General features: G+C 33.1%; 1 protein-coding gene across 15 annotated transcripts in view; it reads right to left on the minus strand.

Annotated features, from left to right (window-relative positions):
- Window positions 1–17277, minus strand: part of CNTLN (centlein) — a 331587-nt gene that overhangs the window by 210478 nt on the left and 103832 nt on the right. For 6 of the 15 annotated variants that reach the window (XM_081499313.1, XM_081499228.1, XM_081499320.1 and 3 more), the window contains exons 3-5: window positions 16274–16358; window positions 4217–4351; window positions 3438–3608 (exon numbers count right to left, since the gene is read on the minus strand). In XM_081499313.1, coding sequence (XP_081355439.1) covers window positions 3438–3608; window positions 4217–4351; window positions 16274–16358 — 391 coding nt within the window. Of the gene's footprint in view, window positions 1–3437; window positions 3619–4216; window positions 4352–16273; window positions 16359–17277 lie in introns of all 15 variants that reach the window. The other 9 variants (XM_081499348.1, XM_081499268.1, XM_081499358.1 and 6 more) reach the window with 3 other exon arrangements.

Genomic DNA, 17277 nt, shown 5'->3' on the forward strand with positions numbered 1-17277 from the left:
CTGAGATGCATCTGAGAATGCCCAAAAGCATGGACAACAAAAGAAAGAGTAGATAAATTAAATATAAAAGTTTTACACTTTGTGTTCAAATAATACCATTAAGGATGTAAGAAACAACTCAGAGAACTAAAAAAAATAGTTTGAATTCATATAAATAAAAAGAGACTTGTATCTACAATATGCATAAAAGAAATCACACATTTCTTCAAAGATTTGTAAATGGCCAATACCATATAAAAAGATGACCAAAATTATTCACTTTCAGAGAAATGAAAATAAAAACCACAATGAGGCCACTCACATCCAGAAAGATGGCTAAAAATCAAAAAGACAATAATAAGTGTTGACAAGGACAAAGAGAAATCAGAACCCTCAGACAGTGCTGTTGAGAATGCAAAATAATACAGCCGCTTTTGAAAACAGTCTGACAGTTGCTCAGAAGCTTAAAAACAAAATTATCACATGACCTTGTAATCTCACTCCTTGGTATACACCTATGAGAAAATATACAAAATCTTGAACACAAATATTTATAGCACAAATGTTCATCTACTTGAGATAAATAAAATGTAGGTTATCTATATGCTGCTGCTGCTAAGTCGCGTCAGTCGTGTCCAACTCTGTGCGACCCCATAGACGGCAGCCCACCAGGTTCCACCGTCTTTTGGATTCTCCAGGCAAGAACACTGGAGTGGGTTGCCATTTCCTTCTCCATTGCATGAAAGTGAAAAGTGAAAGTGAAGTCACTCAGTCGTGTTCAACTCTTAGCAACCCCATGGACTAAAGCCTGCCAGGCTCCTCCGTCCATGGGATTTTCCAGGCAAAAGAGTACTGGAGTGGGGTGCCATTGCCTTCTCCAAGGTTATCTATATAATAAAATATCATTCAACTATAAAAATAATAAAGTACTGATACATACTACAACACAGATAAACCCTTTGAAAACATTATTCTAAGTGGAGGAAGTCAGTCACAAAAGAACTTTTATTCATTAAAATTCATTTCATTAATATGAAATGTTTAGAACAGATAAATCTATACAGAGAGAAAGCCCATAGGTGGTGATCTTGGGCTGCAAAGCTAAAGATAAATGAGGAATGATTATTAAAAGTTATAGGACTTCTTTCAGAGTTGATGAAAATGTTCTAAAAGTAATCTTGGTAATAGTTGCAAAACTGCATAAACTAAAAATTATTGGCCTGTACACTTTAAATGGATTAACTGTATGGTAGGAGAATTGTATGCCAAAAGAAAAAAAAGAGGCAGCTTTCTTATTGACAATGTAATTGTATAATTAGAAAATATACACATTTTTAGAACTAATAAGACATTCAGGAAAAATTGTTGAAAAGAAGTTCAAGATAATTCAGTAACACTGCTAATGTCCGTAAATAATTAATTAAAATATAATTTAAATGTTTTTTTAGCATAAAACAGTATTTTCACAATAATACGAATAGCTAGTAATAAACATAGTAAAAGTATACAGAACCATTTTAAGAGAATTACAAAACCTTATTCCAAATTCTTAAATAGTAGATCACAATTCTTCCCAAATTAATTCATAAAGTAGATAATGTTCCAATATGCCTTCTAATAGAATTTTTCAGTAAAACTAATGAAATGATCCTTAAATATTACTAGAGAAGAGGTACATGTAGGGTTCATGACTTACAAAAAGAAGAATAAATAAGTAGGTCACTCTAGCAAATAATGAGTAAAATTATGAAACTACAATACCTGAACCCATGAAAATAATATGAAGTCCAGAAATAAATCCATATACACATAGCAACTTAAAGATGTGAGAGAAATTGCATCACAAATCAATAAACTACTGAATATATGGTGTGGAACACCATATTCCAATATGAATTCTAAATAGATTAAAGACTTCAGGGTATGGGAAACTTAAGACTATAAGACTTCTAGAATAAAAACATTAGAAAAGAAAATATTAACAAAAATGACTATAGAAATTTACATATTTTGAATGTCTAATTTACATTATTCAAGATTCATGGGACAGAAGATATTTGCAATACATATGTAAAACAAAGCACTGCTATCTACAATAAAGAATGCTTACAAATTAATAAGAAGATGCAAACATTCTACTATAAAAAAAGACTAAAAATCACAGTAGATAACAAAATGGACTATCTGAATGGCAAAAAAAGGAAATGAAAATCATCATCAAAAACTCATGTAGCTATGAATTAACACAAGGAAGTGCCATGAACCCTTACCACAGAAACAAACTGCTTAAAAGTTGCAAGGAAGCAGAAACTGATACAAAAATAAGTTCAAGATAATTCAGTAACATTGCTAACATTGCTAATTGAATTGCCGCAATTAAATTCTCTCAAAAACTCAATCATTCCCTGATTGTGCACTAATAGATTTAATGTATGTATTTCCTTAAAATAATCTGCAATGAATCGATTCACACACTCAGAAAGACTTATCTTTTCTTCTCTAACTTAAATAATCAGGCACACAGGCATATACTCACACAAACCTTTGGACAAACATATTCATATTTATTATATTTAAATAGCTATATATATACATATATATACATATGTTATAAATTCTTCTTAAGCATGCATACACATAGAGGGGCTATCATATTTACTAGAACCAAAATTTTAGGGGTGAGCCTTTTCAACAAAATCTATGGTTAAGCAGAAAACTGAAATTCAATGGGAAGAAAAGAACAAAACATTCTCAAGACCAAGAGAAAGCCACAAAATTTATTTTGAAAAATATTTATCAGAAAAGATATAAGAAGATTATGAAGACTGTACCTTTTATCTTCTATATTTTACTATGAATAAGGTCCTCTCAAGCCAAAGAAATACATACATGTAAACCCATGGCTGATTCATGTCAATGTATGGCAAAAACTATTACAATATTGTAAAGTAATTAGTCCCCAACTAAAATAAATAAATTTATTTAAAAAAATAAATAAAAAATAAAAACATGAAAGTACATTGAAAGAAAAAAATAAATAAAACACATGTATTTTTAACTGCTTTATGTTTTTTTATGTATTTTTAAAGGACTTGAAAAATACAATCTTAAAACTATACTGCAATGAATTCTATTTATATCTATAAATTTAAGCCCTAATTAAAAAAAGCCAAAATTCATAATTCTAAATGTGTTTTTTCAAAACATGTTTTATTTCAAGATGCAATAGCGTTTATTTTTTAATGATTACATTTAGTTAAGTATTTGAAGTCAGTTTCCTGCTTTGCAACATCAATTTTTAAAAAGCTATGGGTCTTAAGTGAAGGAATATAAATTAATGCTAGTCCCCACTGGTGGATTTGAATATATAACTTGCTATTTCAAGAAAATAACATATAATAAACTTTCTAAGAAGTTAGATTCAAAATAATAGCACAGATTCCATTCTCATTCCATACCTTTACTTTTGCATCAATGCTAAATTTTTCTTTTCTCCAATGTGCTTCCTGCTTCCTCAGTTTCTCCAGGTCATTTAGCAGGTCAGCGCAGTGGATACTTAATTTCTCATTTTCCTCCTTCAGATTTTTTATAACCAGCCTGTTTTGCTCTTCCTTATTCTGCACACACTCCTTAGTGTCCCGTAGAACAGTACCACAAGGGCCGATACACAAAACAACAACAACAACAACAAAAAAGCTGAGAACTAATCAGCAAATACAAACTGTGCAATTTTACCCTCCCAGCAACTTCTATATTTGATGGCCAAGGTCACCTGTATACTTTTATTGGCCTCTTTTCATGCAGGTGGATGGGTCATATTTTTTCACTGGATGACAGCTTTGATGAGTACACATTTGCAAAGAGCCCATTAATTGATCAAGCTGCCTTTGATGCTGTCCCCAGCTATTTTTGAGACCCACGCAGACATAGCCTCCCAGACCTGGGTTTTATCAATTAATAATGCCAGTCCCATCAGAATCTAATTACAAGAAGCCACATATTCACACTCCTACTTTCTTAACTCCATTTCCATCATTAACTATTTATCTGAAAGTTACAAAGCTTAGAGTCTGAGCTTTAAAGTACCTTTCTCAGAGTTTTTGCATGTGAGAAAACTGTATGGTACAGCAGGGCCTAAGGCAATTTTTCCTCCAAGCTTGTCACTTTCTGTGCCACAAAGGCTGACAAAGCGACTTCAAAGAAATAATAGTCTAAAACTATGTACAAGTCAACACACCTTAACTTCTTGACTTTTATCTTTAAATTTCTTCTGCAAGTCACTGAATTCTTTCCTTAAGAAAGCATTTTCTTCATCTATTGCAATCTTCCGTTTTACAAGGTCATTTATTTCCTGTGTTAGTCCTGATCCTCTCTGGAAAAAAAGCAAAATTACTGATGAATTGGTATTTCTAAGAAAAAATAATTTCATATGAAAAGTTTGAGACTTTGATTGGTAACATTAGAATTAACTAGCTTTCATAATAACGTCCATTATCATAATTTCTCATTTCCTGTGACAAGCCCAGAAATTGTCAAGTAAAATGTGCAAACATGTGCCAAGTTACTAGTTTAAAATGAAGTACACATAAAAACTGGACACCAAATATTCAGCCTCATACAGAAAGCAAACTTTTTGGATTTAGTTGTGCAACAGGAAAAAAACCCAAAATTTTACAAAATATTCTAATTAAAGAAAATGCATATGTAGCTAAAATAAGAATTATCTTCTATCTAAAACATTTTTTAAAAAACAGTTTTGTGAAAGCATGAGCAATTTTAAAGAATGAAAAATGGCAAGTCTGTTTTGGTACCCAAAATATCTTGCTGTGTAGAAAGATATTCAAAATATTACAACTGCCATAATTTTTAACCAAATATTCTTCTCACCTACCAGAAATACCTAAATCTAATTGAAGGATGTATCCATGACTCACTTCTTAGTTTCCTTCTTTCCAAATCTTTACAGCTTTTCCCTCAGAAAACTTACCCACTCTCCTGGCTTCTGGTCTCGTCTCTGTCTAAAATACTACCCAATCCATAATCTGGCCCTAACTCTCTTCCAATTACCAATCCCACATTTCCAGTTTTATATAAAAATGCCTCCATTTTAACTATCTGCTGCCATCTCAAACCAACATGCTAAAACTGATATCCATGACCCAATACTGACTCTTTGCCAAACTTACTCAACTTTTGTCAACCCACTTATTTTTTCAACTAATATTTGAAACTATTATTCCTAAATTTTCTTGCACTGTTTAATTTAGGATTTCCATTTTACTGAAATATTATCAAATTCATATTTGATATGTGCTTTGTTATATTTTATCTTTATTTTATATAGCAAGAACAACTACATTATTTTGATAATTTTTATTAGAGTATAGTTGGTTTACAATGTTATGTTAGCTTCTGCTGTACAGTAAAGTGAATTAGTTAAATATATATATGTGTATATATACACTGCTTTTTAGATTCTTTTCCAATGTAGGTCATTACAGAGTATTGAGTTCCCTGTGCTATACAGTAAGTCCTTATTAGGTAGTCAATTTTATATATTATAGTGTGATTATGACACTTCTATTTTATCTGTGTGTATACTGGGTTATGAAGTAAAATGTATTTTTCTCATGTAGGGATCATATTAATGAAACATTGCTCTTGATTTATACTTAGAGGTGACATTACTCATCCATAGGCCAACTTATAGTATGAACTTCAAGAGTTCTCATAACTCCACATCTGTACCAATAAGATACTCAGGCTTGGTAACGTTTTACAAATTAAGTATAAATGGCACCTCAACATAGTTTTAATTTTTATTGCCTATTTTAATTATTAGGGCATATCAAAATGTGTTTGACATCAATCAAACAGCATAAAAATAGATGCAGAAATATCTAGAATCTATAACCTATTTTTCTATTCTCATCTAAGTCTCAGCCTCTTTCAAGGTTCAATTTTCACCTCCTCCATGAAGCCTTTCCTAACTACCACAGTAATTTCTGCTCTTTCCAAGTTTCTGTATTGCCTACATTATTCATTTGGCACATACTACCTAGAGCTGCTCATTATCTATGTACTCATACTATCTCCAAAACTAAATTATAGTAAATGTTTCTGAATGAGACTGACACTGATAAATTCAATCGTATGAACACTAAGACAGTGAAATATCGACAGGTCTATCCTTTGAAAGGAGAATTAACAAAAATTAAGCATCCGGTTCTATCCTTTAGATTACTTAGACTTTAGAAAGGTGAGATACTAGACCAAATGATTTAAAGTTTAGCAGCATTTGCCTGTTAATGTGAGCTAAACTTAACAGGAATAAACAACATGCTGCTGCTGCTGCTGCTAAGTCACTTCAGTCGTGTCCGACTCTGTGCAACCCCATAGACAGCAGCCCACCAGGCTCCCCCATCCCTTGGATTCTCCAGGCAAGAATCCCTTGGATTCTCCAGGCAAGAACACTGGAATGGGTTGCCATCTCCTTCTCCAATGCACGAAAGTGAAAAGTGAAAGTGAAGTCACTCAGTCAGGTCCGACTCTTTGCGACCCCATGGACTGTAGCCTACCAGGCTCCTCTGTCCATGGGATTTTCCAGGCAAGAGTACTGGAGTGGGTTGCCATTTCCTTCTCCGAATAAACAACATAAATGACAGCAATAACAAGTCCTTTCATGAAAATTATTTAATAATTGAATTGTTAGCATTGGAGTGAATTTAATAACCTACAGGACAAATATAGACTTAATCTTTAAATAAAAACACATAATACAGTAGGAACTTAGTTAACCAAAACTATCATATTTTGAGGTCTTCTCTGGTGGCTCAGATGGTAAAGAACCTGCCTGAGCCAGGAGACCCAGGTTCATATTTTGATAATTAATTTGATAACTGATCTTATATATCATAAATCATTAAAGTAATAACTTAGACACAGATGTATTCCCAATGGAAGAGAACTGATAAACTCTCAAAGATCTGCTAAATTTTACATAATTCAAAATATTTTCCTAATAAAATGTACCCTCGATGATCTAGTTTTTATAATGGAAGTGACAGTTGCTTAGTCGTGTCTGACTCTTTTCAATCCTATGGACTAGCAGTCCATGGAATTCTCCAGGACAGAATACAGGAGTGGATAGCCGTTCTCTTCTCCAGGGGATATTCCCAACACAGGGATCAAACCCAGGTCTCCCACATTGCATGCAAATTCTTTACCAGCTAAGCCACCAGGGAAGCCCAAGAATACTGTAGTATGTAGCCTGTTCCTTCTCTAGTGGATCTTCCCAACCCAGGAATTGAACCGAGCTCTCCTGCATTGTACGCAGATTCTTTACCAACTGAGCTACCAGGGAAGCCTTAGCACAAGTATATATAGTTATAATTCATTTTTTTTTCTTTTCCTTTTTAGAGAAGTATAGTTGATTTATAATAAATTCTATAAGTTTTAGATATAAAACATGATTTTACAATTTTAAAGGTTATGTTCCATTTATAGTTATTTGAAATGCTATATTTCCTCTGCTATATAATATATCCTTATAGCTTATTTACTTTATACATAGTAGCTTGTACCTCTTAATCCCCTTCTTTCTTGTCCCTTCCCGCTTTGCTCTCCCTACAGGTAACAACTAGTTTATTCTCCGTATTTGTGAGTCTGCTTCTTTTTTGTTATATTCACTAGTTTGTTTTATTGTTCACATTCCACATATAAGTGACACTGTACAGTATTTATCTTTCTCTGACTTATTTCACTAAACATTAATAACCCTCTAAGTCCTAAATTTAGGTTCATGAAACCTTTTCAACAAACTTTTCTGGATAGAGTAAAGTACATTCTTAATGGTCTGGCTTGAGTTAATACTAAAATAGCAAATAGAACTCAGAGGAACCATAAAACATAAAGGGTGACAAGAGAAAGTATGGCTGGAACAAATTATTTATTATGGATAAGCCATGAAATGAATAATTCAAATCATGGTCAAAAGAAGTCTATAGAGTAAGAAGAGAATGATAGTGGGTATGAATTAGGAAAAAAATGGGGTGTGATGGCAGCGGTTCAAAAGACCTAAAACTCTGTAAAACAATACTTGAGCATAGTTAATATATTATTTATACGACCTACTTTAAAATGCACATAAATAGTTTAATGAAAAACAGAGAAGTAATGATATTAGTACAACAAAAACAAAGATAAGTGGATAAAAGGGAAGGGGTGAGAAAATTAAATGTAATTGAGAACCGAAACTTATTTTTGAGCTTCCTAGAAGGTAAGAAAAAAGGGAAATTAAATGTTTAAAAATCACCTCATTAAATATAGCAAGTTATTAGTAGACTCTAGTTATCTGATGCAAACTTGAAGGAAAATTTATTACAAGATTTACTTAATAACTAGCAGTGACAAAGCTAAAGCACAGTCTTACCAAAAGAAGTTACATGGCATTTTTTTTACACTATTATCAATAAAGCATGTCATAGTATTAGATTGTTCTATGAAAGTTTTTTGGCAACTAGCTAAAAAATTGTGTGTATAACTTTCTAGTAGTTTGACTAGATATGTGCTTAACGAATCAGCATTCTTGTTACTCTATTCCATAGACTACAAGTTTGGAAAAGTAAGAACTATTTAACATTACTTGATGGAACAACAAACACATGATGAAGGAACTTCTGGCTTCAGCACAGGATGCAGTAACTTGGAGATTGTCTCTCCTACTCATACAACATGAAAAAAGTTGAAAAAACTAAAAATCAGCAACTCTTCTTAGAATCATCAGAGAACTGAGGTTGTAGGGCAAATTGCTGTTCCTCAAACTAGAGAGACAGGCAGATATAGAGATCCCAATATAGCAGAGCAAAATCCCTGAAGCAAGAAAACTCCATGGAAACCAGTACCAAGAGAATGAAAAACCAAATCTGCAATTAACGAATCACTGGAGGATAACTGTGGATGTGCATGAGAGTTAAAAATGTCCTGGAGGGCCCGGTCTTGGAGGAGTTCCTAAACTTTCATGAGTTTTACATACAGAACACTATTAGGTTGTCACAGTGAGGATCAGAGAAAAATCTCTTCCTGCTGTCTGCAGGAGGAGAAGGAACACCGACATTTTAAAATATGACCTAAGTACATAATTCTTAACAAGGCCTACCCTCAAGAAAAAATTATTTTACTAGAGTCTGCTGGGATTTTACCAGAGACTAACCAACCCAAATGAAGTTAAATACCCAACTCTAATACCCTCAAGCCTTCCAATCTTTCCTGAGGAAAAAAAAAAAAACCGAGACACACTTAACGAAGGTCAGACCTAGGGGCACAAGATCACAAAAAAACTGAGACCTAAACATAAAACTATGGAGTATTTTCACTCCCCGAGACACCTCACAAACAACATCAGTAGGCTTCTGTATAGTAACAGGGGGATGCAACTGAAAGAACTGGTTGTTTCAAACAATATTTAAGACGTTTCTCCAGACACCCAAATAAAAAAGGACACCAAAGCAAAGTTGAGCCTTTGCTAAAAGAACAGTAAACACAGCCTAAACCCTAGGCCTATTTCTCTCAGTCTATTTTGCTCATTTGGTTAATTTTCTGTCAATTTGGCTAAAACATTGTACCCATGATATCTAGTTCTTAATCAAACACCAATCTAGATATTTCTGTGAAAGTGTTTTTGTCATAGATGTGATTAACATTTAAATCAGTAGACTTGAGTCAAGGAGATAACCCCTCCATAATGTGAGTAGGTCTCATCTGGTCAATTGAAGACCTTAAGAAAGAGAACTAATTATCTGAGAAAGAAGGAATGCCACCAGAATACTTCTGGACTCAGATGCTGTATCAACTCTTCCCTGGGTCTCCAGTTTGCTGTGCAGAATTCAGATTTGCCAGCCGACAACTACATGCATGAGTGCGTGCTCAGTCGCTAAGTCATATCCAACTCTTTGTGATCCCATGGGTTGTAGCCTGGCAGGCTCCTCTGTCCGTTGGATTTTCCGAGCAAGACTACTAAAGCAGGTTACCATTTCCTACTCCAGGGGATCTTCCTGAACTAGGGATTAAACTCGCTTTGCCTGTCTTCTGTCTTGGAAGGAAGATTCTTTACCACCGAGCCACCTGGGAAGCCACAACATGAGACAATGCCTTAAAATCAATTTCTCTGTCTCTGTCTCATGTCTTTGACTATCAATCTATCTACAGACACATAATTAGCTCTGTTTCTCTGTGGAACCCTGACTAACAAAGACTTTGGTCCTATTTAGAATTTCAGTCCTAAACTGCAAGGTCTTGGATTCTGCCAACAACTTGAATAAGCCTGGAAGCATTCTTCCCAAATTAAATCTCCAGATGAAAACATAAACTAATCAAACCTCAATTACAACCTTACGTAATAAGGAGCAGAGGAAGCACCTAAACTATGCCCAGACTCCTGACCTACAGCAACTTAATAAAGATGTGTATTCTTTGCAACTTAATAAATATGTGTATTCTTTTAAGGTTTTAATTTGCTATATAGCAAGAGAAAAACTAACATACCACAAGGCATTTTCCTATAGAATTTATACTAGAAAATAATAGAGAAAATGGATATAAACCATAAACACTGGAAATCTTGACAGTATAAAAAATATAACCAAATAATGCTAATAACAGGAAATTAAGTCCTCCAATTACTCTCTGTAAGTTCACTTTAAAATGTAGGAGAAAGGATGAATAAGTAAAAATATACTAATTTTCTCAAGTTTTTCAAAGTGTGCAGCTGATACTATCTAAATTTTTCAGAATATGCTAGAATAAAGGTACACAGTGTTAAGACAGAAAAATATCACATAACATTTATATGAAAGAATCAAAAAAAATAAAAATGACAATGAATTTATTTACAGCACAGGAACGGACTCACAGACATAGGAAACAAACTTATTATTACTAAAGGGAAAATGGAGGGAGGGATAAATTCGGAGTTTTGGATTAACAGATATACACCACTATATATAAAGCAGATAAACAATAAAGACCTGTAGGATAGCACAGGAAACTATATTCAATGTCTTATAATAACCTATAATGGAAAAGAATCTGAAAAAGAATACATATACATATATGCATACAAACCTGTGTAAAACAACCACTTTGCTGTACACTTGAAGCTAATACAACATTGTAAATCAACTATACTTCAATCTCAAAAACTATAGTGTTAAATATTATATATAAAATAATAAATGTAATTACTAAAAGAACTGATACAATTCTCCTAAACCTTCCCAAATTATCAGCATAAGAGTGCATACGCATACACAAAGACACACACACAAATGAAGAGAAAACAAATAACTGGTGAATGCTAAAAAAAGCAAAGAAAATACTAAAACAGAAAGCATAAGATTAACCAGAGAATAAAGATCAAATAAGTATGTCAGATCTTAAGCAGATGGAATAAGCTTACCTTTAAACAGGTAAATACATATGTATTGAGTCAAGACACAAAGTCCAACCAAATAGTACAAAAAATAGTCATCTAAATGTGTAATATTAAAGGATAAACAAATATATAACAAATTAATTGAAAGAATGCCAGAGGTAAGACAATAGTTTAAGAAGAAAACTAAGACATAATCTGAATGCCTGAAAAGATAAAACGGTTAGAATAAATGTATTCAATCTGGTTATCTTCTTGAACTCATGGTTTCCTCTTTCAACCAGAATTCTCTTAAAACAATTAAGTCCTCTTGTATTGTGTATTTTAAGTTCCTTCTCCATTACTTTCAAATATTTTGGCTAACACTTTTTTAAATGCAAAAATATCCTTCTTTGCACCATTAAATTTCCTCATTTGTTTCATTACTTTGTTAGAATTCAGTGATTTCTTAAAATATCACATGCCATTCCATGTGTTACTTTCTAAAATCACTAAAAAATTGATGATTGCTGAATTAAATATTTTTTCACAAACCTCATGTTTTGTTTTTTTGAACCTTGTATAGTATTAACCACCTTTTGCTTTTGAAATTCTTTTTCACGTCATGAGATACAATATTATACTTCTCTCTTTCTACTTCTCTGAACAATTTTTTTTCATCTCTTTTACTAAAATTTGCTTTTCCTCTCATCCATTAATACTATCTGCAAATATCTAGTTCTCAGAATTCTGTTTAAAGTCTTCCCCTTAACTATAACATTAAATATTTTTATATCAAGGAGAAAACTCCTTCCCAAGGATTGAATTCATGCTTTCAATAGTTCACTTAATCTCTAAATGGTATTCTTACCAATAACTAAAATTTTAATTGTCTAAAAGAAGCCCAAAAGTTATCCTCATAGTAAGTTGTACCTCTTTATAATAACCTTCTTCCAGATAGCAATGCCACTGCTCTTCTGGATTCTCCAGGCTGAAAACCTAAGAGTCACTTTCAAATTACTGTCAAGTTCTTATAGCTCTAATTTATATATCTTTAATTCTTGCAAAACTAATAGTTCAGGTTCATGTCATTACTTTTAGACTATGAAATAACTTCCTTACAGACCATTTTACTTTCTCCTTTCCTTTTTCTAACTGTATACTGGATTATTAGTTTTATTTTTACAGATTGCAGCTTAATTAACTTAAGTTAATGAAATGGCTAGATAAATTCCTTTTCCCTCTAAGTAGAGTCCACACTTTTTCATTCAAACAGTTAAGGCCTTTCTTTAATACAGGTTCAATATAACATTAGTCTTTTCTCAGCCTACACTCCTACATATTACCTATGAAACAAACTATAAACTTCAGTATCACCCAAAGATATGCTACACTCCTACCTTCTTGAATTTTGCCTGGCGTTCGACATGGGCAAATCCTCCTAAAATCTCTACCTGTTAAAATTGTTTGAGTATCTTAAGACTTTGCCACATAATTTAATCTCTCCTTCTTTTGAATCTTAATAGCATTCTGCTTGTGATTCTCTCATGGCACTTATAATATATTGGTTTCATTTAATGTAAGTCACACATTCAAATATTTAAAGAACATCTATGGACCTAACAGAAGCAGAAGAGATTAAGAAGAGGTGGCAAGAATGCACAGAAGAACTATACAAAAAAGATCTTCATGGCCCAGGCAACCACGATGGTGTGATCACTCACCTAGAGCCAGACATCCTGGAATGTGAAGTCAAGTGGGCCTTAGGAAACATCACTTCTAACAAAGCTAGCAGAGGAGATGGAATTCCAGTTGAGCTATTTCAAATCTTAAAAGATGATGCTGTGAAAGTGCTGCACTCAATATGCAGGCAAATTTGGAAAACTCAGCAGTGGCCACAGGACTGGAAAAGGTCAGCTTTCATTCCAATCCCAAAGAAGGGCAATGCCAAAGAATGCTCAAACTACTGCACAATTGTACTCATTTCACACACTAGCAAAGTAATGCTCAAAATTCTCCAAGCCAGGCTTCAATAGTATGTGAACAGTGAACTTCCAGATGTTCAGCTGGATTTAGAAAAGAGGGAGGAACCAGAGATCAAATGGCCAACATCTTTGGATCATGAAAAAAGCAAGAGAGTTCCAGAAAAACATCTACTTCTGCTTTATTGACTATGCCATAGCCTTTGACTCTGTGGATCACAATAATTAGTGGAAAATTCTTCAAGAGATGGGAATACCAGACCACCTTACCTGCCTCCTGAGAAATCTGTATGCAGGTCAAGAAGAAACAGTTAGAAGTGGACATGGAACAACAGACTGTTTACAAATCGGGAAAGGAGTACATCAAGGCTGTATATTGTCACCATACTTATTTAACTTATATGCAGAGTACATCACGCAAAATGCCAGGCTGGATGAAGCACAGCTGGAATCAAGATTGCCAGGAGAAATATCAATAACCTCAAATACGCAGATGACACCACCCTTACGGCAGGAAGGGAAGAACTAAAGAGCCTCTTGATGAAAGTGAAAGAGGAGAGTGAAAAAGTTGGTTTAAATTTCAACATTCAGAAAACTAAGATCATGCCATCCGGTCCCATCACGTCATGGCAAATAGATGGGGACACAGTGAGAACAGTGACAGACTTTATTTTGGAGGGCTCCAAAATTACTGCAGATGGTAATTGCAGCCATGAAATTAAAAGACACTTACTGCTTGGAAGAAAAGCTATGACCAACCTAGACAGCATATTAAAAAGCAGAGACATTACTTTGCCAACAGAGATCTATCTAGTCAAAGCTATGGTTATCCAGGAGTCATGCATGGATGTGAGAGTTGGACTAGAAAGAAAGCTGAGCGCCAAAGAACTGATGCTTTTGAACTGTGGTGTTGGAGAAGACTCTTGAGAGTCCCTTGGACTGCAAGGAGATTCAACCAATTCATCCTAAAGGAAATCAGTCCTGAATATTTATTGATAGGACTGATGCATGAAACTCCAATACTTTGGCCACCTGATGCAAAGAACTGACTCACTGGAAAAGACCCTTATGCTGGGAAAGATCAAAGGCAGGAGGAGAAGGGGACGACAGAGATGAGATGGTTGGACACCATCACCAACTCGATGGATATGAGTTTGAGCAAACTCTAAGAGTTGGTGATGGACAGGGAAACCTGGCATGCTGCCATCCATGAGGTTGCAAAGAGTCTGACACGACTGAGCAACTGAACTGAATGATCATCTAGATCTGCTAAACTGAGTATTTCCTAAAGTACTGTAAACTTATTGCCAAACGTTATCAAAAAGAATGCCAAAATCCATTCTCTTCCATAGAGTAGATGGGTATGTGAGGAAGAGATCGCTCAGCCTGGAAGTAACTTTTGCCAAATTCACTGAATCTTGGGTTAACCATATGAGTAGTTTCTCTCAATGAAATGTGGGTATAAATGATGTTTGCCACTTCTAAGTCTTAATTTTGTATCTGTTAGGCAGCTTAGAGTTGGACACAAATGAGCGACTGGATTGAACTGAACTGATTAGGTAGCTTGTTATTATTTAGTTGCTAAGTCTGTTTGATTTTTTGTGACCCCATGAACTGCAGGTAGGCTCTCTTTCCATGGGATTTATCAGGCAAGAAAACTAGAGTGGGTTGCCATACCCTTCTCCAGGGGATCTTCCCGACTAATTAATATACTAGACATGTGGCAGTATTTTTCTATATTAGAATTCATTTTGATATTGTTTGACATTCAAGTCACAAATACAACTATTTTTCCCCAAAACAACTAAAAAGTTATTTTTAAAATTTTATCATTAAAGCAATAATTATTACATTTTCTATCCTGGAGAAGGAAATGGCAACCCACTCCAGTACTCTTGCCTGGAAAATTCCATGGATGGAGAAGCTGGTCGGCTACAGTCCATGGGGTCACAGAGTCAGACACGACTAAGTGACTTTACTCACTTACTTATTCCATTTTCTATAAGGAAAATACAATTCTGAAGAAGGTATACATTTCAAATTTATATGTCATATAGGAATGTATATCCAACTTTAGAACAAACTTATATAGAGAGAATAAAAAAATTAATTTTTATCCACATTAACTTCCATTTTACTCCTTTAATAAAACAACTTAATAACAATAACCAATCTTAGGTGAAAATTATCCTGACTGTTTAATTGGCTAGGAAGGAAAATAGAGTCAGAACTTGGAAAAGCAGAGTTACCAGAAAGAATTTTCATTTAATCTAGAAAATAAAGATAGTTTAGCCTATAATGGGCAATTGAGTGTAAAATGAATTTAAATATATCATGATATAGGCAATTCTTAAAATAAATTTATTTCACCTTTATTTTTAAGATATTACTACCTCCAAAATGATTCTTGGGAATCAATGACCATGTGGATTTTTGTAGTGATAATATACTGAAGATATAATTACCTATAATTTTAAATATACAGTTACATATAATTGTATTAACTATAATTTTAGGATTGCATAATTTGAAAGTGAAAGTTCAAAACATCAAATAGAATCATCCCAGATATTGTTAATCTTTTGTACAAATTAAAGTATTAAAAAATTTGTAGGATTCAGAAGCAAATGATAATTGTTAAAAAGCAATTTCAACAAAAAGTGAGTGAGTTATTACTATAAAATCAAAACACTATCTTAAGAGTTTTAATGTATAAATAACATAGTCTGTAACCCAAAAACACAAAGAATAATAGGCTAAAGTAGTAACTTGACTATAGTAATAGGACAACATAATGAGCCTGATATTCTTGTGAACATTATTGCAAAAAAAATTAAAATGTTTGTAAAGATCTACTATATGAAACAAATACCATAAATTTAGTATTTTCTGTTATAACACCAACCTGTTCCAGTTCTTGTATTTTAGCATCCTTGACTTGCAGAATTTCTAAAACTTTTCTGTCTTTAGCTTCAGATTTCCGTTTTTCTCTAGAAATAAAAATATCTGTATTGAAATTTTATTAGTCATTATTTTTGAAAGTTTATTAGATATTATTGGTAGCCAATTCTTTTAATTTCCACATCCTAATAATGAGCTTCACATTAAACTATAGAAAATTAAATTATCCGATGTTAACAGCCCTTTCTGATTTAATCAGAAACCATATGGCAAGTGACAACAATTTATAACTGCTGCCAACTAAGACAACTTCATACAAAAAAACTTTCTACATTTATATGCATTATAAAACATACTTAAAACACATTTAATCTTGACTTCAACAGGCACTATATCATAAATTTAAAATAATTACTGAATATGTTAATACGTTCATGTTAATATACTTTATATTGCAATTAATATTAATATTAATATAATGAAAATTATACTATAATGTAATATATAATTAAATAATATTAATAATTAAGAATATAATATTTACCATTTTTTAAGTAAAAGAATTAAAAGAGAGAGAGCTTGAGATTTACTAACAATCAACATTAAATAAATAAGGGAGAAATTTATTGGATGCTCATTATATTTTTTAAATTTTAAAAATAGGTAAAAGAAATAGAAATCTGTACCTAAATCACTCATGAATCACAAAGTGTACAGGTAGCAAGAAATTAAGAACCCTCACCTGAGAAAAAAATGAGATGAAGCAAAGGGCTTTAGAAGGCAAAAATGGGTATTAGAATTAAGAGACATATATGACATAAAAGCATACCACTGCTGATGACCAAGATGGCAGAGTAGGAAGACCCTGAACTCACCCCTTTCCATGGACAACACCAAAATTACAACAGTTATGAAGCAGCTATTTATGGGAAAAAATTGAAAATTAGCAGAAAAGATACACTACAAATAAAGATATGAAGAAACCACACTATGATAGTTAGGAGGACT

The sequence above is a fragment of the Giraffa tippelskirchi genome, chromosome 1, assembly GCF_054371585.1.
Source record: "Giraffa tippelskirchi isolate mGirTip1 chromosome 1, T2T-mGirTip1v1.2.pri, whole genome shotgun sequence".
NCBI classification, from domain to species: Eukaryota; Metazoa; Chordata; class Mammalia; order Artiodactyla; family Giraffidae; genus Giraffa; species Giraffa tippelskirchi.